The 24,048-nt window shown below is 46.0% G+C and overlaps 1 protein-coding gene across 8 annotated transcripts; it reads left to right on the forward strand.

The window, feature by feature from the left end:
- The first annotated feature begins 1,352 nt into the window (after window positions 1-1,352).
- LOC117756189 (CREB3 regulatory factor-like) lies at window positions 1,353-23,845 on the forward strand. Of its 8 annotated transcripts, XM_034576703.1 has the most exons (11): window positions 2,036-2,451; window positions 8,269-8,346; window positions 8,495-8,559; window positions 8,683-8,799; window positions 8,885-9,683; window positions 14,216-14,389; window positions 15,546-15,735; window positions 18,203-18,276; window positions 22,595-22,723; window positions 22,872-23,022; window positions 23,058-23,845. In XM_034576703.1, the coding sequence occupies exons 3-10, from the start codon at window positions 8,551-8,553 to the stop codon at window positions 22,976-22,978; spliced, it is 1,599 nt and encodes a 532-aa protein (XP_034432594.1). In that variant the 5' UTR covers window positions 2,036-2,451; window positions 8,269-8,346; window positions 8,495-8,550; the 3' UTR covers window positions 22,979-23,022; window positions 23,058-23,845. The 8 variants fall into 8 exon arrangements, with proteins under 8 accessions (XP_034432749.1, XP_034432915.1, XP_034433049.1 ...); XM_034576858.1 differs by lacking the exon at window positions 2,036-2,451 and adding an exon at window positions 1,353-1,449 and having other exon boundaries at window positions 22,872-23,845; XM_034577024.1 differs by lacking the exon at window positions 2,036-2,451 and adding an exon at window positions 1,353-1,449 and having other exon boundaries at window positions 8,498-8,559; window positions 22,872-23,845.
- The last annotated feature ends 203 nt before the right edge of the window (window positions 23,846-24,048 follow it).

The following is a 24,048-nucleotide window of genomic DNA, read 5'->3' on the forward strand; positions in this document are numbered from 1 at the left end:
TATTTCATGGAATATAAATAACGATGCAGAGAAGCTGTGCACTGATGTTTACAGTTTATCCTATTTTATAATTTCAATTTCCATATATTTGGTTGTTTTTGTGTTTTCTTATCATTTCTAATTATTTATGATTCATTTTATTGCTTTTATTGTAAACAATGATCGATATATCCTCAATATCTGTAGATATACCTCATATTCAGAGGTGATTATAATATAATTGTTATTATTATTATTTATTTTCCCTCTAGTCCTCCTCACCAGGAGCTGCAGTGAGTTTATTGAGGAAGTTATAAGAACAGAATCATTTTTATTTCTCTTACTTGTACCTAAAGCTTCCCGTGTCCGTGTGGCGGCTGTAGCGGAGAGCTGTCCCCGCTGCGGAGGCCTCCCGGCGGGGCTGCGCTCCTCGGGTGTGCGCGGAGCCTCCAGGGGTCACCGGGGTCACCGCTTCACTTCTCCCGGTGTCCTCAGACACGGGTCGTGTGACCCCGCCCCTCTGACGTCACCGTGTCGACACACACCATATCCGCTTCCGCCCTCAACGGTCAAGTTGCCCGTGGTGAAACGCCCCCGACCGGAAATACAGGCTGTGCTTTTCAAAATTAAAAGTAAACCGTCTCCAGCGGAGATATAAAAAATCCATATGTTGGAAACAGTCAACAAATGAAACACTAACATACTCATCATGTTCTAATATTTATACTTGTTCTTACACTGTATAGATTAGTTTTTATTACATCCATATTTTTCTTACACTGAAGTATTGCATGTTACTTATTATTACTCACTGAGGCCTATTTCTGACTCTTGCTGCTGTAATATTGCAAATGTCCTTGTCTTCTTGGTTCACAAACTTCACAACTACACGTTTGTTATGGTATAATCGAAGCTTTTTAGGGTAATGTTAGTTTAACATAAAATAAAAATCGTTCCAGTTCAATCTTTACTCAGATCATTCAAATCATTTTCCATAAAACAAAGCACATACAGCACCTGGTAACAGCCGGACTACAGCACTCAGTATGAACACTAGTAATATATATATATATATATTTAAATAATATTTAAAAAGTCTAATATATATATATGCAGATATATTGTACAAATACAGTTTTACATGCTCATGTAATTTCTATATTTCTATATAAACAATATTTCTGTAGTGAAAGGTGTGTATTAATATTCTGTAATATTTTTGTCTAAAAGTATTATCTTATCTAACAGAACAACCATGAGGACAACCTAACCTCAATGTGAACTTTTATTTTGAAGCCCCTTCAGCCGGAAACGTGACGCACTCATCTCTTATTTTGACAGCTGGTCTACAGGATTACTCTGAGCTCCACCCCCCATCCCCCCTACACACACGCGCACACACACACACACACGCACACCATCCTCATCACCCCCCCACAGGTCCACAGAAAGCTGACACACTTTGTTCAGGTCAGTCACTACTGCTTCATCCATCTTTAAACACGTAGCTACAGCCACTGACTGTGTAAACAACAACACAACAGAGCTAGGACTCCACATCAACACAACATCACCACAACTAGGCAGAGCTAGGCCTTCACAACAACACAACACAACTGAGCAGGGCTAGGCCTTCACAACAACACAACAACAACAAAGTGGAGCTAGGCCTCCACAACAACATAACAACACAGTAACAACACAACAACAACAAAGCTGAGCTAGGCCTCCCCTACAACAACAAAGCTGAGCTAGGCCTCCACAACAACACAACAACCCAACAACAACTAAGTGGAGGTAGGTCTCCACAACAACACAACAAACCAACAACAACTAAGTGGAGGTAGGTCTCCACGACACAATTACAACAACACAACAACACAATAACAACAACAAAGCGGAGCTAGGCCTCCACAACAACACAACAACACACCCTCCGTTTATTTCTTCTTCTACGTTGACAACAAAGTGGTTTTAAAGTGTCTTGTTTTGAAAAACCCAGCGGACGACACCATGTCACACAGGGGGGTGGGGGGGTGGGGGGGGGGGGGTACAAACCCGTTAAACTTTATTAATAAAGAAATGAGCTTCACAGGAGACACGGCCGCTTTTATTGTGGAGGAGAGTGGGAGGAGGAGGTGGTGGTGGTGGTGGGGTGGGGGGGTGCTCCGCGGTCCCTACAACCGTCTTCTGTGTCCCGTGTGTCCGCCATACAGGCCCCGCCGCCCCGGTACCGACCCGCTCACCAACTTCCTGCATGTGGCCGCGCAGGGTTTAACCCGGGATTGACGCGCTGAGCCGCGGCCGTGTGTGTCCGTGCTGGTGCGGGGGCTCCTCTTCCTCCTCTTCCTCCCCTGCGCGATAAAGCAATAAAAAAAAAAAAAAAAATCACCCGGAGAGGCCGAGGCCGACATTTTACCCCGGTCCAGAGGAGCCTTAACTCCGAGGGGACATCCGAGGACACGCGATCAGGTAACAGCCGCTCCGCCGCCGCCTCTGCTGCTTCTTCTTCCGCCCGCGGGACGAATAAACACGCGTTTGCGTCAAGTTTCACTCCGGAGTTATTCACAAAGATCTCTCAGCAGAACCAAATGTTGTCTTTTAACGGTCTTCTATGATTAAAATGGCTACTTTCACACGGATTTACCCGCAGCAGCGCGCACGGCTCGCGTTATCAAAGGCGTCGCATCCTATTATAAACACACGCTTTGGAAGAGGGAACAGTATTTATCACGTTTATGTATTTCTTGTTATTCCTACAACCCGACCTCAGACCACTTATATTCCATTTTTGCGCACATGTGCCACATTTTTACGCATAATTACGCACGTTAGATCCCAGGGAAGAGGCGCGTTCCTCTCCTTTATATTTGGGAATGTGCCGTTTCGTGGTGGTTCCACTTTGACCTGGCGCTGGAGCACTACCGCCAGCAGCCGCCAGCAGCACCTGCAGGTGGACCAGCAGCGGCCAAACTTGTCCGCAGCTTCATGTCTTCGCCTCAACTTCTCCACTATTTGACAGAAGTCCTCGGAGGCGGCTGCGGAGACGCGGGACACACTTGGCACCTGCAGCGGTTTCACGCCGGAGCCCGATCCACATGCTCGCCAATCCGCGCTCACAATTAATATTGGACATCCGGTGGCAGTGCCAGCTGCGCCCCATTTTTTTATTGTTGTCTGTGCGCTGGAAGGATCCCTGTTGTCTCGGATGCTCCCGCGACGCGTGGCCGCTGCGTTTGGGTAATGATGTCTGTTTTATTCTTATCGGGATGAGGTGAAAACGCACGAGGTGTGGATGTGTGTTCGAGGCTGTGGATGCTGGGAGTGCGGGCTCCTCTGCTCGCGGTGCCATGCGGGACACACACGCACACACACTGGCTGCCACCATGGCACCGTCTCCTCCCCGCTCCGGCTCTCGGTGCCGCTGCTGGGTCCAGCTGTGCGGACACACACCACCTCATGGTTGTGTTACACTCGCGGGTTGTGTTTTGTTGTTCCTTTACATTGTTGTGGCCGCGCGGGGAGCCGAGCCGAGCCGAGCCGAGGGGCGGCGGACACGGGGCCACTTTGGCTCTCTCCATCGCTCCGGAGCTCCAAGGACACGGGGAGGAGAGGGGCGGAGGGGGCGCATCCAGGTCGCTGAGGTCCGTTTTATCCTCCTCCTCCCCCGGATCCAACTTCTTGCTTTGCCCCAGAGGTGAACGGGAGATTTCCCAGGCGAGACGGAGCTTTGTCCGCCGCCTGGATCTTTCTGGAGGTTTAATTTGGTAAATTGGCTTCCCAGACAGACCGGCAGCCAGATCATCCCTCCCCACATGCTCCCCGTCTCCTCCTCACATGCTCCCCGTCTCCTCCTCGCTGTCCTCGGCCACACGCTCGTCCATCGCAGCCTTTATTTTAAACTCCTGCTCGGTACTCCCCCCCCCCCCTTGTCTCTCTGTCCGTGACCTGTCCCCACACCGAAAGGTTGTTAGTTTAGTTCTGTCCTTTCCGAAGAGGCCTCCAGCTGCTGGAGGTTCATTGTCTGGTCACCAGCCTCTGAATCTGACTCATGGTCAGGATGAGAGGAATCTTTACAAGTCATACTATAATACTTTTGTTTTGAAAGTTACTATACAAACACTACAGTTCACTGGGAAAGTAGTGATGCTGCACACTACAATACTGGTGATAAAGTAAAGTTACTCACTTTTATTTACAGTTTTACGTTTTATAATGAGAAAGCGTATATAGAAAACACCCCAGCTCAGTATTTTAATAAAATCTTAAACGTGTCAGACGTAAGAATGTTTATGGATTTGCAGATTTTTATTTCTGAGAAAAATAATCTGCATCTCTTGTCCTTTTTTTTTAAAGTAAAATTGAGGAAAATAACCAAATTCCAGCTGCATTTCTTTCCCTCGTGTGACAGTAAATTGAATAAATTAGGATTTGAGACTTTGAATCGGACAAAACAAGCTTTTTAAAGCTTTTATTTTATTTCATGGACCAAACAATGAACCGATCAATCGATCATTGGAGAAAGTAAACATCAGGTCTGTGGTAAAAGGATCTGTAGCCGTGGCTCTGGCACATAGCAGCTTTGGGAGGATAGGTTGTGGCATGATTTGAATTTGTTTGAACAACCTGCCTTGTCTTACATAACCGGTTGTTGCAGGATTAAAGAGGTCGTTTCTTATTTCTTTGCATTTTCTCTACACAGTCTTCAGGATCGTGTGCATCGTCTATTCACTAATATCAGGGTTTGTTTTAGCTTGAAGACTTGAAGAGTGTTGTGTGTCCTGCACGTTGTGGCCGCAGCGTGCACGTTGGCATGCGCGTGTGCTTTGTCAGTAACGTTGCGTAAGCGGTTGTGTTGGCACTTTGCTTTGAAGAGACTTGTTTACAGAGGAGCGGACGAATCGCAGGCCGAACGTAAAGCCCATGGTTATTGGTGGTTATTGACCCACGGTGGTTTGAGATGAAGCAATTTCCTTTTTGCTTCCCTGTTGCCTCCCCGTGTGTGTGTGTGTGTGTGTGTGTGTGTGTGTGTGTGTGTGTGTGTGTGTGTGTGTGTGTGTGTGTGTGTGTGTGTGTGTGTGTGTGTGTGTGTGTGTGTGTGTGTGTGTGTGTGTGTGTGTGTGTGTGTGTGTGTGTGTGTGAGGCCAAGCCTTATGTTGAACCAACACAATAAACCAACACAAAGGTTGTTGTTCCACGAAGGCATGCCAGGCTCCTATATCAGCTGCAGTGGGAGCAAACAGACACAAGAATGTGTTTGCATCGGTTTCACTGCGTAAATTTCCCTCGTAAAAAAGACGAGAAGAGTCTCTGCGCTCGGGACAAAGTGTTTTAGAGGAAACTGTGACACGTAACTTTGTTGAGATGTTTGAACAACCCGACAGGACTAGAGGTGGATCAGAGTTTATCCTGCGTGTAAACATCAGAATTATTTGTGGAATAAGAGCAGGAACACCCTTAACTGGCACCACAGCAAGTTCGTACAAGCAAACCACCGACATAAAATGTACCCAGGCTCATCCTCTGTGTAAACTCCCAGCACTGCGGCTGTAGCGTCGTGATAAAGAGCGGAAACCTTTGTACGTTTGTTCAGCTCGCCGGCGTCTCTACTCTGGTTCCAGCAGTTTATCGAGTTGAAAACGCTGTACGTGTCAGATCAGTGTTTGTATACACAGAATGTTGGAAGCTGGCTGTCACTCTCCCTGTGCCAAATACCAGTTTTCCATGTGGCATGCCAAGGCAGTGTCAGATCTGCTCTGCGAGTCCTCATTTCCTCATTCTTGTGTTCCTGAGGTCAATCACTAAACCCGGGCCAGCGTGGACTGGATTCCCCTGGTTTTTCTTTCCACAGGTACTGAACAGCAAGTCTGCATTGTTTCTGGTGTGTGTGTGTGTGTGTGTGTGTGTGTGTGTGTGTGTGTGTGTGTGTGTGTGTGTGTGTGTGTGTGTGTGTGTGTGTGTGTGTGTGTGTGTGTGTGTGTGTGTGTGTGTGTGTGTGTGTGTGTGTGTGTGTGTGTGTGTGTGTGTGTGTTGCTCTGTGTTTCATCATGTCCCCGTCTGAAAGGAGCCTGGTCTGATCAGCAGTTTGCTCTGTGGCCTCCTCCTCCTCCTCCTCCTCCTCTTCTCCTCCTCACTGAGGCAGAATTAGATTTTTTTTTTTTTCGGCGGGGGGGTTTCACAAACGTTAACCGATGCAGAGCTCCGCCGTGAGCAGGAGTTACCTCATTGGTTGAGTTTAACCGTATTGGGCGGAGTGGAAGAAGCGGTTCTTCAGAGGACATGTTGGCGAGGTTAAAGGATGAAGCTGCGTTTTGTTCTTTCCTCATTGTCAACAGATCAAAACTACATTGAACTGATTCCCTCTAACTAGTTCATCCAAAACCTGATACAGCTCATTGTTCTGCCAAAGAGCTGCACTGTTCAGAAACCATTAGAAACCAGTCAGTGAGTCAGTGAGTCACTGTGTGTTATGCTCCTTCATTACCATGAACACACACACTCGTGGTTTATTATTGCTGCTTTCAGACATTCACCTTACTCCGGACTTTCTCCTGAAATCATCCAGAGGGGCTGCATGCGACGACGCAAATGTTCCTCATTGTTTGGAATGAGAATGAAACAGGAAAATGTCTGGAAGAACACAAACATCTCAGGATGAAGAAGAGGAGCCAAACACGTTGAAGAAGAAGACGTCAACTTGGAAACACGAGGAGGTTCCAGAGCTTTTGGTGGTGAGGGCCGACGCCGGTGTGGATGAGCTGTAAACAACAACACTCACGTCCCGCCTCCTGCTGCTCTACAGGCTCCGCCCCTCGCCTGGATGTTCCCCACATGTTCCAGCTGCTTCTTCAGATGTCGAAGACTCCGGAGAATATCCGGTCCGGACGTTTTCCAGAGTTAATGTCTGAACACTGCTCTGGACTCGTACACTTTTCCTGCTGCTCGAAATACTCGCTGCAATCTCCAAAATCAGATATCGTTTTTTAAAATGGCATAATTTAGTTACAAACGTTAAATTGAATATAAAACCATGCAAATGAAAATTGAGTCTTCAGCCTTTGTCCTCACGTGACCTCTGACCTGACATGATGACGACACGTTAGCAGCAGCATCAGTTGCAGCAGGTCAATCAACAGCAACTCAGGAAGCAACGTGACATGTGCACATAGGGGATTTTTATTTGGGAACTAAGTGAAATCAGCATTCTTTGGGTCCCAAGTCTCTGACGCTGTCTGATTTGGAGTCAGGGGCTCAAGAGGATTGTAAATCATGCACTAGAACATCAAATGTGTATCAATGTGTCTGTTTTTAAACACAAACATATTCTTTAATTTTCTGTCAAGTACTGAGAGATGTTGGGTTTCTTTTCCTGGGATTTTATTGAGAATCTTATATCTACTAATGACAGAAACCACTGCTTGTGTCTCTCTTATCTTTAAATACATTTCTACTGAGAGACGTTATAGTTTAAATCTGCGCAGCTCATTTAGCCTTTAGCACATTTACTCTGTGCTTCGCTCTCAGAATATCAGCTTCCTCCTCTCTTGCCCTTTCACCTCTTTTCTCAGGACTCTGCAATACATGAGAAAAACGTCCTTTTCTTCTCCTCTGAGTTTTAACTTAGAGGATTCTCTAGTGCTGAGAATCTTTAACCTAAGCTCTAATCCGTTTTCAACTTCGTGCTCATCTTTCCCTACTCGATCGTTGTGTCTTCGCTTCCTCCTGCGCTTCTCGAGCAGTTTCCAACAAATTAAACACCGGAGTCGTCTTCTGATGGAGCCTGTGATCGTGACAACACGTAGACACAAGCGCGAGACGGCAATTAACCACGTTTTGAACGTACAAAAGCCTCATGAACGCGGCTCCGCACAGCGAAATGGTTGTTGGCAGGTTTTTCTCAGGAAGAGATATGTCCTACATTTTTGGCAGCAGCAGCCTCTGCATGTTGTTTCATGTTAGATAAATGGATGTATTAATAGAAACGCTGGCCAGCTAATGTAATCAACAATAAGCTGAACAAACAAAAAAGAGCTGCAGCCTTCTTAATGTTTCACTTCACTAGCACGACATGTAAGAACAAGTCAACGGAACAGAATTTTCTTTAATTACTCCTGTGAAATGTTTTCTATTAATAACTCGCGGGTTTGTTGTTAAAATGACGTTTTAAAACCTGGTGTCATCTCTTCCTCGGACGATGTGTTCACTGTCACTGTTTAATTGCTGTATGATTTAGTTTGTGGCCTCTGTTGAACCTGTGTCTGACTTCCTCCTGTGCTGCCCCTCCTCCAGGCTGGGAGGCCGAGAGCTGCCGGGCTGCGACATGTGAGAAGAGCTCGACCCCTTGACCCTCACAGCTCTCTACCATCGGTAAGTAGCCTCCTCGCCGCCTCCTCCTCCTCCTCCTGTCGACTTTCTATTTTCTGCTGTCTTTCTGTAGCGAACCCTCTGTTCCTCTCCCGTCTCCTCCTCGTTTCGTCTCCATGTTCAGATCTGAGCTTGATTGTGGTCTTTGCAGCAGAACCCACTTGAAGTGACGTTGTGACCGCGACCTGACACCCTCCTGCCTCGGGCATGCCTCAGGTAAAGTAGGAGTGACGCTGAAACTGCAGCTGTTCGCGCCCGTCGCCTCTGATTCGTTGTTCTCACAGTCTGTGTGTGTGTGTGTGTGTGTGTGTGTTTGTGTGTGTGTTTCCTCCCTCTCAGCCGGGTATGAATGGGATGGAGCCTGTGTTTGGCGAGGCCTACGGGGGACACAGGGGCCTGCTGAGCCCTTACCCCCTGGCCATGTCGCCACAAGGGGGCAGGACCGAGTACGACCAGGTGAGACGACACAAGTTGGAGACGCAATTTCCTTGAAATGTATTTTTATTTTATATTTAATACACGGTACCTCTGTCCTCTTCAGAGCGTGCTCCTCATGCTAGGCTCCCCGGCATCGCCACGGAAACGGCCCTTTGAGTTGCTAAGCGACCTGGTGGACGACGGTGGCTTCGGCGAGGACCTGCACCCGGAGCGCTGGGACGTGTCGTCGCTGGACGAGATGGCTCGCTACACCAAGCTGGGCCTCGGCGTGGGAGGGGAGCTGCTAGCCTGCTCCGAGGAGGCCGTCCTGATGGGCCGCTGGGGGAGGAGCCGGGAGGAGGAAGAGGAGGAAGAGGAGCGCAGGAGGAGGAGCAGCAGACACACGGCGCCTCCCGTCACCCAGGAAGTCCAGGCCACCGCTGCGGGGAGGGAGGAGGGGCGCCTATCTGTTGCCTCGGCAACAGGGAGGGAGTTATGTGTCACAGGAAGAGCATCCGGAGGAGGTCAGGATGGGGGGATGTCGAGGGAGCGTACGGTGGAGGTGTATCAGGTGGCACAGGAGGAAGAGGAGGCGGTTGCTGTGGCAGCGGCAGGTTTAGCTCTGGAGCACTGCAGCGAGGAGCACAACTACTCCCTCAGCAAGGGCGGGGAGCCGGCAACAGGACCCAGTCACAAGTGTCAAACAGAGGAGGTACAAGCAGGGGAGACGCAGCAGGAGGTGCGGGGCATGGAGGAGAGCCAGGCTAAGACTGAGGACGAGGAGCAGGAGGAAGAGGAGGGGGATGAGGAAGAGGATGAGGAGGAGGATGACGACGAAGAGGAGGAGGAGGAGGAAGAGGAGGAGGGAACGGAGGAGACGGCAGTGGAAGCTGAACTCTCCAGCTCCTCAGAAACTGAATGTGGTGAGTTGTGCTTCCAGTTTGTCTGTGTGTGAGCGGCGAGGACATCTCTGCTCGTGGCAGCGCTGCCAGTAGCTCGTCTGCCCACACGGAAACCATCTGAATCTGTCCCGGGTCCAGGCGAGACCTCAGACCGCCTCCTCTGACGGGGTTGGCTGGGCGCAGGCACATTAAATAGCAAAGTTGCGGGTGTAATTCCCGGACAGCATACCGCCTTGGTGGCTAGTTTTACAGTTATGAAACGGCTTTGAGGGTTGGAGCCTCTTCATGTATTTGAAAACCATCTGTAGCTGCAGCGCTGCTCCTCTCTTTGTTGGGGGGGGGGGGGGGGGTTTGTATCTTTAACAGGGTGTGAAAGTTGCTGCAGATTGTTAAACAGCCGTTACTGTCGAACTGGGTTTTTACACATTCAGCTTCTTCATGCCTCAGTAATTCTTTGTATTTAAAACACGTGCCGCAAACCTCAAAACAACAAATCAGTCGGTTAAATCTGCAACGATTTAGATTATTGATGAACCATCTTGAGTTTATTTTTCAAAGCGAAACATTTGCTTGTTCCAGCTTCGTAGATGTTTGACGTGATATTGATCGGATGGTTGTTTGGTTTTGGAGAAAATAGGATGATTGAAGTCGTCGCTGCAAACTTTAATAGACAATTGATTAATCAATGAGGATGATTGACGGATGAATCAAAGAAACATTGTTCGTTGTATAGAAACAATTGTCCTGGTGCTGAAGCTTTGACCTTTGACCTCCCTTCTTACTTTGCATTCACACGCTGCTAATAATCAAAAGCATGTCACTCACATATTTACATGTGTAATCTTGAAGATGCAATCTGACTCACTGAGGGATTTAGTGACTCGCGTACTTTCCAGAAGAGGCGTTTGTGTTCACACAAAAACACGACCGGTCAGCAAATTGAATCTCAACTTTAACCCGATTTGTTCGTTTTGAATAATTTGATAAAGTGATTTGAGCAAAGTTGACTAGATCAGCTCGGCCACATTGAGAAAGATAAAAGCTTTTGGCTGTAAAGATGGATGACGGGTCTTTTATGGAAGAATATGGAGAAGGAATTGGCAAAATCGTGATCTGATGATTTATAAAACCGAAGCTACAGCCTTGGAATAAGTATCTTCCTCGAGGAATCTGCCGTAGGAAAGCAGATCTGTGCAAAAATAAACATGTGATATAAATTCATGAAAATTATGGGATGGATACCTGATATTTTTACGTGATTAATTTAGTCAGAAGCAGAAACTGCATCAACAGCCTGTAGACGAAAAGACAACATTTGTATAATGTCTTCGGAAAAACTGCTTTGAAAACAGCAAAGTTAAAAATACAAAGTTGTGGAAATTTACCAGACAAGGCGGCTCTAATGGAAGACGCGTATCAAGTTGCATTGTGGGAAGTTTAGGCTGCAGTGTTTGTGGAGCTTGACCAAACCTAGAGACTCAAAGTCGAGAGACCTCAGCCTCCACAGCTTTAATTTAACGTCATGGAAGTATAATAGTAAATCACTAAAGTACACATTTCTTTAAATAACCTGCTCATTGATAAACAGGAACAAACTCTGAATGTTAGGCTTCGAGGCCAAAGTTTATTAAAGCGAGGAAACTACCTGAATGAACACGTGATGACGAGCTTAGAGAAACAGATAAACGCTTTGGATGTCGGAGGGGAATTCACGTCCAGACGACAGGACATGAACTGTAAACATGCACATTGGATACACACACACACACACACACACACACACACACACACACACACACACACACACACACACACACACACGTGATTTAGGATTAGCATCTTTTTTCCCCAGGCTCATTCTGGGTCTGATCTGGGTCAAACACCCGTCGGGGTCAGATTTCCACTGTCGCTCTCCGGTGTTGTTGTGGTGTGTTTTTGTGTGCACGGTCAAGTTATACTTGTGTCATGGATGCTTGTGTGTGTGTGTGTGTTTGTGGAGAGGTTGAGACAAGATTGAAAAAACATTGTGTGCAAAATGTGTGTGTGCGTGTGTGTATACTGTGTGTGTATATATATATATGTGTATATACACACAACTCACTTGCATGATGTCTTTGTATGTATATACATCTCACTGTTTTATAAACATTGTATGTGTATAATATATATCTCTCCATATATTTAATGTGAATGTATGTATATACTGTATGTATGTATGTATGTGTGTATATATATGTATATAATGTGTGTGTATATATATATCAATAGATTGAGTTGAGGGGAGTACAGACAATGACGCTCTCTGCAAACTGGACCAGATGACATGATGTTACATAAACGTGCGTGTGTGCGTATGTGTGTGCGTGCGTGCGTGTGTGTGCGTGCGTGCGTGCGTGCGTGCGTGCGTGCGTGTCTAATGGCGAGGATCGGCCTCCATGGTTATGAACTGTCGTGGTTTTACTTTTGTAATTTCTCTCTTGTTTAAACTTCCCTGGATGTGGAGAGTCGACCTCTTCCCTCCTCCTGCTGCCGGAGCTTTGCATGTTGTGTTATTTATGATGACATTATTGGTGGCTGTGTGTGGCTGAGGCTAATCCTGTGTGACGTGTGTGCGGTTGTGTAGGTGTGTGTCTCTGGAGCTGGTGGTGGCTTTGTCATCGGGACATGCAGTGTGTGTTTGTGGATTAGGGTTCACGGCGTGATTTCATACCAGGCAAACGCCAACATTAATACCTGTCACTCATGATTACGCTTCATCTGTCACATTAAGTTGCCGAATATTTCCCAATTAAATGTCTTATCCACGGCTGTCAATGTTGTCCTCCTCCGTACTGATGGATAACGCTCTGTTTTCTTCACGATACAATGGTGAATTGGAGGGAGAGCGTTCTGTATTTGGATCATTGCATCATCTGCAGTTTATGGTTGGAACCGAATCGCAAGTGATTTTGAACCAGGAGACGTTGAATATTTGTCTGGATCGTGATTCAATATTTGAAAACAATTTGTCCATCGAGAGACAAAAGAAATGCAGCCGATGTTTAAAACCAGTTTTTTCTGCTGTGATGAGTTTAGCGATAGATACGGCCGCCTTACCCACAATGCATTCAACTCTGGAAAGCGTTAAAAAAAAAAAGTCTAATCACAAACCTTTTAGACGGGTCAGCAGTTCACGCAGTGTACAGTGTTTCTACAGTATGTGTATTTCAGCAGCGTGGCTCTCTGCTGAAATACAAACACAAGATAAGATCAGACGAGATCAGAGAGACGGAGCCGGAGAGAAAACATCGTTTCTAAGCTGCTGACATTAAAGTCTCCTCACGACGGCGAAGTCCCAGAGTCGAGCTGCAGACGTGGAGGTTTTGTTTTCCTTTCGGTGACATTAGCGGCGTGGTCGTCGGCCTTTTGGTTCAGAGTTGAATGTTAATGGTTTTACTGGATGGTCGTTAACCGGGGTTCAGGGATCCAGGTCAGAGGATTGTTTTTTATACTCTCAGGGTTTTTCCTTGTTTGAAAATCAGGCGGGGGTGGAACTGAGCCATCACACCGGGGGGGGGGGGGGGGGGGGGGGGGGTTGACGAAATGACAAAAACAACAATTATCGCAATAATGTTTTTTTACTTAACAAACCAGTACAGTGACTTCACGGTGTATTCATTAAAACACAACAAACTAAATTATCTACATAGTTCTACATCTTCACAGTTTTTCTAATCCCAAAACCCTTGACTCCGACTCTGGTTGGTTGAAGTTACTCTGGTTATAATAACAATAATGGTAATAACTTTTATTTATATAGATATTTTTAAAGGAGAGTTACACAGCTCTGCACATGTATAAAACGAGACGTAATAGAAGGAGGAAAAGAGACAGAGTCAAGCATAACAGAAAAGTATTTTCAAATGATTTACTGAAAACAAGTTGCTTGATTTGCTTCCTATCACTTAGATAGAATGAGGTTACAGCTTTGATCCAGCAGCTGATGCACTGTTTGCTGTTTGGGTGGAATGGGACATTTTGTGTTATCAAGTTTCATGAGAAACGAAACTGAGGCAAGAATGCAGAAAGTGCTCCTTAACTTTTTAAATCAACACTTTGGGTTTCACAAGTCACCAGGAGATGGTAACTGGACAAGACTTCCTCTGTTTGTAAACTCTGTAATGGCTGGAATGTTTTTTGAGAATATAACTATAAATGAAATGAGAAAAAACAAACAAAAATTGCAATAAACCAACCACAACATGAATAAAACCAACAAAAGAAAGTAGGTAAAAAACAATATTGAAAGAATCTGATTATCATTAATTAAATCTAGCTTATAAATATATGATTTTAGCTGTTGATAAGATTTCTCACAGGATAAATCTCAATGATTTTATTATGCTTATATCGATTCTTCAAACAATCACTTTAAAAGTTTTTGATGCAGATTTCAGCTCTAAAAATCCACCGAAATTCCAGAACAAATTCCCAAGAGTTCTGTGCCCCAGTTAGAATTAGCTGCGTTTGCATTGGAGCACAAAACTTAAAACGGCGTGTGTTTGCACCTCTAGAGGCGGAGGCGGAGCCGGCCAGGCAGCCCGGCGAGCGGCCATCGAAGCGTCGCTGTTTCTGGGAGTACAGACGCGCACGAGACTCGGCCACGAAGAAGAAGCTGGGCGGGGACGTCCACTGGTCCCTGTCCTGGAGCTCCAGCACTTTACCCAGCACGCTGTACCGCAGAGAAGGTGAGAACACACACACACAGACATCAAGAAGTGAACAAGACAACCAAATCGTGGGAGTTTTGACTGTCGCATCAGACAAAAACCTTGAGAAAAATCACAGAAATCTTTGTATTTTCACATTTTGAGTGAAAGGAACTAAGCAGATTTACATTCTGATCATTCCTGAATCGGTGAATGCAGCTGCGAACACAGAGACGTGAAGTTAGAACTGATCGTTTTCCACACTGCAGCTGCAAATCGTCCCATTTGTCTTCCCGTCTTGTGTGACACAAATCGGATCAGGACCCTCAGGCGCGTGGCCTACATACAACTTCTACGTCAAGTTTTCAGTGTCTCCCTGATAAGAACCTTACAACTGTGTCTGCAGCAGTTTGCCAGCACCAGTGTCCTGTTTGATTCAGTTCAGGAATGTGACTCAATGCAATAAAATCAAACTGCTGCACTTCAAAATGACCATTTAACATCACCCAGCGCAGGTTTATCTCCTCTTCTGACGCTTCGCTGAGATTTTCAAGCCTCGAAGGTCATTTTTTTTTTGTAGCTGAGCGATTTAAATGAAACCAAATCGAGGCTTCGTTTCCATTTATACACATTTCTCTGTGACAGAGCAGCGAGAGTAACATTTGGAATCTGGACAACATCTTGAGATTATGTGAGTTTTAATACCAACGTTTGGTTGCACAGCATAAATTTGGACCTGGTCATATTTATCCTTTTTAATTTCAAGTTTTTAATTTCAAGATTTTAATCTTATGTACTGTGTTTAGTCTCTTTCTTGCTTTTGTGTCTTGGAATCTTTATTTTCTCTACTCGGCTGTTTTGTAAATGAGGTCTCTACCTCAATGTATTTTAAAATAAAGGTTGAATTAATTAATTTAAAAATTACCAGTTATTCCTAAGATCTTCTTAAACCTTTATAACAAAGAAATGTAATCGAGGTTTGATATTTTACATAGATATAAACTTTATCATGAATAAAAAGAAAAACACAATTACAACCAAATATATAGAACTTGAATTTAGAAAACAAATAAAATGCACCTGTAACAACTATCTATCAACTAATTTGTTTATGGGTATTGGGGGGGGGGAACAACCAAAATGGGTTGAAAGCGAGTTCAACATAGTGAGTTCCTTCTTGTGTCCCTGCGTCCAGGTAAAAAAGGGCGCCGCAAAGCTCGCAAGACGGACGCCAGCGACCTCACGCCAAACCCCCAGAAGCTCCACAACATCGGGGAGCAGCTGCAGAAGCTCAACGCTGCCATCGACGGCATGGGTCCAGTCAACGACCTCCCTGCCATGGCCCGGGCGAGGTCACGCAAGGAGAAGAACAAGCTGGCGTCCAGGTATTAGACTCCACTCGCTGCACCCCCGACAGAGTCCGAGCCCCGGAGACGCTCTGTTGATTTATCAGGCGTCAGTGGGCATTTTTCAGTGTTTGAGAATGATTTGCAGCCCAGAGATGGAAGGAGGCTCTGTGGTTTGGTATCTGCCGTCTAGTCTTCAGCCTTGTCGAGCTCGGTTTTTCAAATATGTGGTGCTTATAAACGGTTGACCTTCTGATGCTGTTTCTGGAGGACGCACAGGGGGAAGAATATATTGAATCTGAAATCGAGGGAAATTGGTCTTATTCTCTGAGCCGTTCTTTGACGTGTCGGGAAGCATTTTGATTTCAACTCCGTCCGAGGGAGAAACACGCTGAACCTCACCGAACACGACCTCCGAGGACGCGGCCATAACGAGCTTTCACACGTTGTCCATTTACACTTGAGGACATTTCAAAGATTTTTACGCTGTTCACAATATATATGATTTGAAAATTTGGATTGGACATTATCACGGTGGAATAAATGAAGGAAGGATGGAGGGAAGCGGAGGAGATGAGATGAGGAAGGCAGGATGAATAGAAGGAAATCAGGGCAGGGCTGAGGAGGTAGACAAGGAATTAGATGAGGAGGGAGAGAGGGGTTATATAAAGTTCATCTGTGGGGGGAGGTGGAGAACACAGAGGGAAGGAGGCAGTTTAAATAGGAGAGGGACTCTGGGAATACCCTATTATTCCAACGTATATTAAACACGGCACAAACACACAATCGGATAAAAAGTTGGCGGAGATAAAGAAAATTCAGGATGAAAACTGAAAGAAAAAGACTGAAGAGAGGAGGAGGAGGATGTTTATCGTTGGTCACTGGGTCCTGAGTTCACGTTTCAATCTAATATGCAGGAATTTCTTTTGTGTGTATTCTTTTCTTTTCATACCGTCATACTTGTGGCTGACCGAGAGCAGGTCAGAGTTAGCGGTGGGATTGTCCTGACCGCCTCCGTACCTTCCTGTCAAAAACAACCAGGCCGCGGCGCACAGGCGGCGTAGGGGTGAAATCGTCCAGTTCCTAACACTGGCTGGACGCTCCAAAAACCCACGGTGAAAAGATCACGTCCTGGTCACTGACGTTGGGATTAGTTGTTTTGGAAAATATCATTTTAGAATCGGTTTCGTCTCCGTGCCTGAAGGACGAAAACTGATACAAGAAATGTTTATCGTAGTTGAGCGTGAAAGTGAACTCTTGACATTGGAAACCATAAAAAACTTTCAATGAAGTCTCTCATTTCATTTAACATAGCTTGGCTAAAATAATGGGAGCAGAAGGGAACTGTTAGCCGAGCTCCATCGAAGTTAGCACCTTTGAAACAACCTTTAAGTTGTTTCTTAGTCCTCTCGTGTAGTTAATCATAATACACATAAATACAAAACTATAAGCCAACCGAGCAGTTAGCTTGACCGCTACAGCTAGCCCCAGTGCACACCATTCGGCTATCTTCTTTGATAGCGCCCCCTACACATTTGCAACGAGGTGCGTTCTAAGCTAGGCTAACGCGTGCTGAACCAATGTCCGTTATTAGCCTGTTGTTATTCAACCTTTCTATGAATTCTCATAAATTGGATGCACCTCAAAGCATCTTGAAGAAAAACCACCATTTCCCGAGCTCATGCAAGTACCAGAGGATTCCAATTTGGCGAGTGTGTTTTCCTACCTTCAGGCAACCACTGGCTTCGTCTCATTCCGTGCACCAATTAAATCAATTTGCAGATGTGGGCAATCCATCACTGCGAAAGTCTTCTTTAGGGGCTATTTTTGGTAAAACAGGAAGGGCTGTTGGATTCAGGGGCCAGTGGGTAGGTAGGGAAACGCTGTTACCAATTTAAAAAGCCGCTGGTTACATGTTGGAACATCCTTTGTGCTTTGTCAACGCCATCCCTACGGTGATTAGGAACAGCTACGTTGTTGAATGGTCGTCGGCGTCCTCCCCGAAGCAGCAGGCTGTGTGGTGCAAGTAGAAAAACCTGGCTGAGGCATAATTTAACATTTCAACAAGCAGAGAAACACAGAGGGGAGTATTCCGTCCAACATTACTGGCCTGCAAGTACTTTGCTTCCTTAAGTTTCATTTAGCTGACTCACAGCTGCAGGAAATGTGTGTGTAGAGAATAGTCCCCATGAGATGCATTAATATTTAATGTGCAATGATTGATTCATTCGCTGCTGCGTTTTTTTTTACTTAACCCCCAAATATTCTGAATCCGAACCAGCCGTATCCCTTCAGGGTCGCGGTGTTAAACGCTTCTCGGAGGAGCAGAAGGACACGGGAGGTTTTCAGTCAGTCGGCCTCACGGTTTGGAAATACATCCTCCTCTCAGCTGCTCGCAGTGTGAGCCAGCAGGCGCAGTAACGGGGTCATGTGGAGAAGGGGAATACTAGAGCAGAATTTCCTGTTCCAGAGAAATGACGGCGGTTTCTTTTCCTCCTGTTTCCAGGGCCTGCCGGCTCAAGAAGAAGGCCCAGCACGAAGCCAACAAGATCAAGCTGTGGGGGCTCAACCAGGAGTATGGTCAGTACCTCAGACGTGCACATGCCGACTTCTTATTTCGATGATTTACACGCTGAAGGATTGTGTTTATGGATTGAGGAAATCATAAAAAATCCTGTGGGGTTAACCAAGCTTCATTTAAATAACTCAGTAGTGTCAGGTTTTAGCCCGACAGCTTGTATTTATGAAATATGAAAATAAGATCTGCCATGACGGAGCATGTTTGGCTATTTGCAACTCGCAGTTTATTAAACATTACCCTCAACGTGTTCAGTATGCTTCAGGTTTTCTTATCGATCGGCGTTCCTGCAGCTTCCTACATTAATCATGCTCCACCCCCCCCCCCCCCCCCCCCGACATAAAGCCTCTGCTCACACATGAGTGGAGTATTATATAAACTGGTTTATTACACGGAGCTGTGGCGTCTGAAGATCTGTGTTTGATAACTGGGACACAATTCAGGTCATCCAGTCCTGCAGCGTTCTCCTGTTTACTGTGCATGGAAACTCCATGTCCTCCTCAGTCAGTAGAGATTTCTGAAGTGTTGTTTACGCACAGAAGGAAATCAGGCCGCATTTCAGGAGCAACCATCTCAAGAGCTTCTCCCCTCTGGTGACCCATTTCACAGGGAACCCTGAGTATTAGCAGAACAGCAGCTGTCCTCCATCTTAACAGGGACAGCACAGAGTGTAGGTCATCCACGTTTTATCAATCACTGTAGTTACACGTGTAAAACAGAAGAAAACCCAAATGTAGTAATGACGGTTTCAACTGCACACGTCTGTAATTCAGCAAAACGACAACCTGACAACTTATAACACAAACTTATCGAGTAGCTGCAACATCCTCCCTCCGCTCGACTTCTGTAAACTGACCCAAACCTGGAAAACCAGCTGCGATTAGCATTTTCACCATCAATACCATCTGACATCAGACGCATCATATCGGTAATTTAATACTTCCCCTCTGAGGGAATCTGTATTAAATATGTGGCCTTTGCTGAATGATGCTACACTTTCACTCTCCTTCTCTGGAGGTTAACATTTTTGATAAAAGCATTTAAATTCCCTCAGACACGAGCAGAATCTCTTTATTTCACTCCGGGCTTGGCTCCAATTTAACAAACCGCTGGAATCGCTGACAGCGAGAGAGTGAGTGAGTGAACTGAGTTCATTTAGAGAAAAACTCTTCGGCTGTGGAAACTGACAGATTTTGACTTGTTCTGCTGAAACCTTGCCGTGTTAATGGCCGTGGAGCTTCCGGTGACGGACAGGACGTTTGATTGATTGACTGCAGCTACAGATCTGACGTCACACAGACCTCATTCCTCCACCGACAGCCCCACAGTTCTGGATCTGCACCGAATCCATCATGTTCATGTGGACCTGGTTGTACAACGATTGAAGATACATTATAAACTGTGGATTCTCTGCTACACGTCTGTGGTAGTTCCAGGTCTGCAGCTCTGTTAGTGACTGTGGGGGGGGGGGGGGCTGATGCATGTTCCAGCCTCCATGTGATTAACACAACGGAGAAACCCTCTTTTCACCTGTCCCAGTGAGAAGCAGCAGGATCCTGCAGGAAGCCGAGAGTCACCGGCTCCGTGCAGAACTATGTAAACACACTGACTGAGGCTAGAACCTGAGAAGGATGACTTCACCTTGTTTTCTGATAACCGACACGTCCTCTGTGCCAAATGTGTCAGACCGGTCCCCCCCCCCGCCTCCTTGTCCCCCGATTCAAACCTGACCAATCACCACCCGGCGTCCTTTTGTCCTCTTTTCCTTTCTTTTTTTTTTAACATTCCAGTCATTCCTGATCCCGGCGTTTCATTTCATTACTTTACTTGTGGCTCCCGCGAAATTCTGGCAGGAATCCAACACACACACACACACACACACACACACACACACACACACACACACACACACACACACACACACACACACACACACACACACACACACACACACACACACAGCTTAACCTCACACATCCTTTCTCTTCCGTTTTCCCTCCTATGATCCTCTTTATTCTTCTTCTTCTCCTTTTTTTTTTAACTCTCTCTCTCTCTCTCTCTCTCTCTCTGTCTGTGTAATTGGCTTCTATACAACACTTAGCGCCGTTCAACAAGTCAGTGCCAGTGCAGGGAAGCCTCCTGACTTCATGAAGTGTGTGTGTGTGTGCGTGTGTGTGTGTGTGTGTGTGTGTGTGTGTTGAAGATAGCCCTTTGACCACCCACACACTCACTGCTGAGACGGGCGCTTGACAAAACGAGAGAATAAAGCATGCTGACATCAGGGGTGTCATGGCGCCATCGGGTCACGTGGCCCCACAGGGGGAGGAGCCAATAGCACAGCCGGCGCTGATGATTCACACCATCAGCAGCAGAGTTGCAGCTCAAATTAATCCAGTTCTGTAGACAGACGGAAGGAGAGCGACTTTGTTAGAGAATTAAGATGTAAAAGCATTTATGCTAAATCTCAGATCATCATTTATAAAGATCAAATAATTTTTCCCTGGGAAATTGTTGTAAATGTCAAAAGAATCTCGTAATGTGAAAGTGAGTAAAGAATCTGCCTCTTTAGTTCGAATCCAACGCTTGAAGAGTTCTTCATTGGCTCCACAAGGATTCATGGAAATCCGTCCCGTAGTTTTCCTCTAAAACAAAACCTCTGATTCTTATCTTTTATTAATTTCCTTCAAACTCATTCGTCTACAGTTTACTCGATTTCTCTGCACTGGTCGGTGGAGCCGCCGCAGTGTGGTCATTCTAATTGAGCCTTTATTTCACCAGGAAACAGCCGCTCTCATCATGACACATTTACACCTGAAAGCTGCCAGTGCAGCCGCGGCCTGTTTCCACTGCAGCCGCTCAGAGTTAATGGTCTTTTTCAGGCAGTAATGAGGAGGAAGACGAGGGTGGAGCTGCTTTCTCTTTCCTCACGACCTTCATCCAACCGTCTGGTCGCTGCCCTTATTTCACGTTCACTAAGTTTCAACTTGACTCAAGTTTACTTTCATTAAAAATTACTTTCACTCTCTTTTGGCTGCTTTTCACTGCTTTTGAGATCAACAATTTGGACCCAAAAATACACTAAAATACATCAAATCCGACATGGAAAATGTTAGTTTTTATTACTATGGAACCATAAACATCCCCAACGAAGTATTTTCATAGTTGAATATGTGAATATAGCTTGTAAGTGTGAAGACATAATTATATAATCATATAATATCAGGCACTAAACACCAATTTGAAATAAAAAACAGCTGTAGTCACAGACATTTTTCTCTTTATAGTTGTGCAACTCTTAAAAACAGTTTATGTTCTCACTTGCAAATATATATGATATATTAATAAATAAAAATATATGGAAATATAAAGTTTAAAAGGTCAAACAAACTGTGTGGCTTTTTTTCGTCCACTTGTTGGAAACACAAACTCTGTCTCTGTCTCTGTCTCTCGACCGACTCTCTGCTCAGTTTCCCCTCGTTAGTATTTTCAGCTTGTTGGAGCAGAATCTGTTCCATCATCAGTTTTACGCCCCCCCCCCCCCCCATTTTTCAATACGACAAACAAATTACGAAGATATTGATTTAAATTCAACTCCTGCGACGTCCTGTCTCTCAAACTTTTACTCGTGTGTAAAGAGCAATTTTTACTTTGGATTTAAATGATCGTTTCTCAGTTTTTCTCGGCCGATCTTTCGACTGAAGCTGAAACCGGCGCCGCACGAGTCTCTGTGTTTACTGTGTGACGTCTCAAAGCCGCCACGTGATTTGGCGTAATGTGTGACTCCCGATGGTTAAAACAAACAACCCTCGTCCCATGAAGCATCGGGGGTTTTTGCGAAACGTGGTTTTAATTTTTGAGAAATGAAATGCGATGTGTCATTTGGCCCAGAATCTCACTTTTATCTATTTGTTTGAGTAACTAAACAAACTGTGTCCCTCGATGAAAGTAGTGAAAACTGTCAAATACCCAAAGTTGGCGCTGCGAGCTTTGTCAGACACCGTGTCTACACAGACGGCGTAGCGCGAGCGGCACGTTAGCCGAGCTTAAGTGCTCCATCTGTGTCCACACAGAATGCGTTCAGGCTCAGAAGCGATTGTAGGCAACATGTTTTTTTGGCAGCGCTCAGAGCCAAACAACAAGGAGACGTGTAAAAGTAGGAACCTGAGCTGTTGGGCAGCTGGTGTTTACAGCTGGACTGATGAAAATATGAGCAAATGAGTCAAACTTGTTTAAGTTATTCTGTGCCGTCCGTCTTCTCCCCTGTGGAATTCATTCACTGCTTTGAGACGAGAATAATCGTTTATCTCGTTTTCCCCACAGAGAACCTGCTCGGCGCTTTGCTGCGGATCAAGGAGGTGATCAGGCGACGAGTGGAGAGCAGCGAGGAAGAGGACACGGACGAACGGGGGATGACGCAGCGCCTGGAAGACATCCTCCGAGAGTCCAGCGGTGAGATGGAACAAACAAAACCAACATTACAGTGATGAGAACAGTCTTTTTTATCATATCTATATCTGAATCTTTGCTTGTTGTCGTATGGTTTGTTTTCTCCCTCTCTCTCCCCATCACACTTCATTTATTTCCGTGACGACTGCAGGGCCTTTAGTCGCCGGGCGGACCAAAGACTTTGTGCAGAGGATTTTGGCAGCCAGTCAGAACCAGCGCAAGGAGCCCCTGCAGGGAGGAGACGAGACAGCGGGGTAAACCCACCCAGCGACCCCCTTTCCTCTCCCTCTCCTGATTCCACGCCCTCGCTCGGCCGCAGCACCGCCAACCAACCGGACCCGAGCGAGCTTCTCGTCACCACCTCCACTCTCTCACTGTGTAAAAAGGAAGGGGTGAAGCGGAGGTGGAGAGGCTGGGGGGGGGGGGAGCACACGAAGAGGAAGGAGTAGCGTAAACAAAATGGGAGTAAATTGCCGCCCTGCTCTCAGTCCTGCCCTGTTGGCCCTCCAATCAGCAGCCGCCTTCACCGCTCTGTCTCTGCCGGCTGCACCACAACCACCACCAGACCAGAGCTGCTGCTGACGTCCCCGTATTCTGTGTTCTGTCTGTGAGTGTGTGTGTGTGTGTGTGTGTGAGTGTGTGTTGGACATGTAACATACTGTATGAGCGTGTACAGTGTTCCTCTCTCCCTCTGTGTGCTGTATTTGTACCCCATTGTGCCTATGAATAGACATTGCACTGTTTTGTAGATGGTTGTAGTCGTCGGCAGGGGACCGGTAGTGAGCCGAGGGCGAGGGGGCATCTGAGGATAGAGGAAGTGCTAAAATAAGGAAGTGGGAGGAGCCCAGGCCTGGAAAACAAAGAGGCGTGTGTGTGTGTGTCTGTGTGTGTGTGTGTGTGTCTGTGTGTGTATTTTCATTTGACTGGGCTCCCTATAGAAACACTGCATTCCATTCAGATTGCATCGGCATCTAAAATGTCAGCGAGCGTTGTGATATGCAACAAGCGCCGTGGTCCTGATGCCAGATCAGCTGTTAATGGAAACAACCGAGTGTTTGTTGTGGAAAAGTCCTCGGAGCTTTAATACCCCGCCCCCCCCCCCCACCCCCCCCTCACTCTTTAACACCCCATCACTTTGTAAGCAGAGTTAAAAACGAAAGAGAAAACTGCACCTTAATTCAAACTGACCAAAGATAACTGAGACTGCTGAGCCACTCAGATGCTGCCAACCATTACCACGTCATTATATTTAAAAAGAGAACAGAGTGATGGATACGCTCACTGAAACATTTAGATTGCTGCCATGTTTACCTACGTGCGTCCTCAAA

Source organism: Hippoglossus hippoglossus, chromosome 1, assembly GCF_009819705.1.
Source record: "Hippoglossus hippoglossus isolate fHipHip1 chromosome 1, fHipHip1.pri, whole genome shotgun sequence".
Taxonomy (NCBI): Eukaryota; Metazoa; Chordata; class Actinopteri; order Pleuronectiformes; family Pleuronectidae; genus Hippoglossus; species Hippoglossus hippoglossus.

Excerpts from the sequence above, each read along its gene's own strand:
- LOC117756189 (XM_034576858.1), top strand. Across the intron at positions 9,684-14,215 it reads CTCCTCAGAAACTGAATGTG|AGGCGGAGGCGGAGCCGGCC; the intron begins GTGAGTTGTGCT and ends TTGCACCTCTAG. Across the intron at positions 22,724-22,871 it reads CATCCTCCGAGAGTCCAGCG|GGCCTTTAGTCGCCGGGCGG; the intron begins GTGAGATGGAAC and ends TGACGACTGCAG.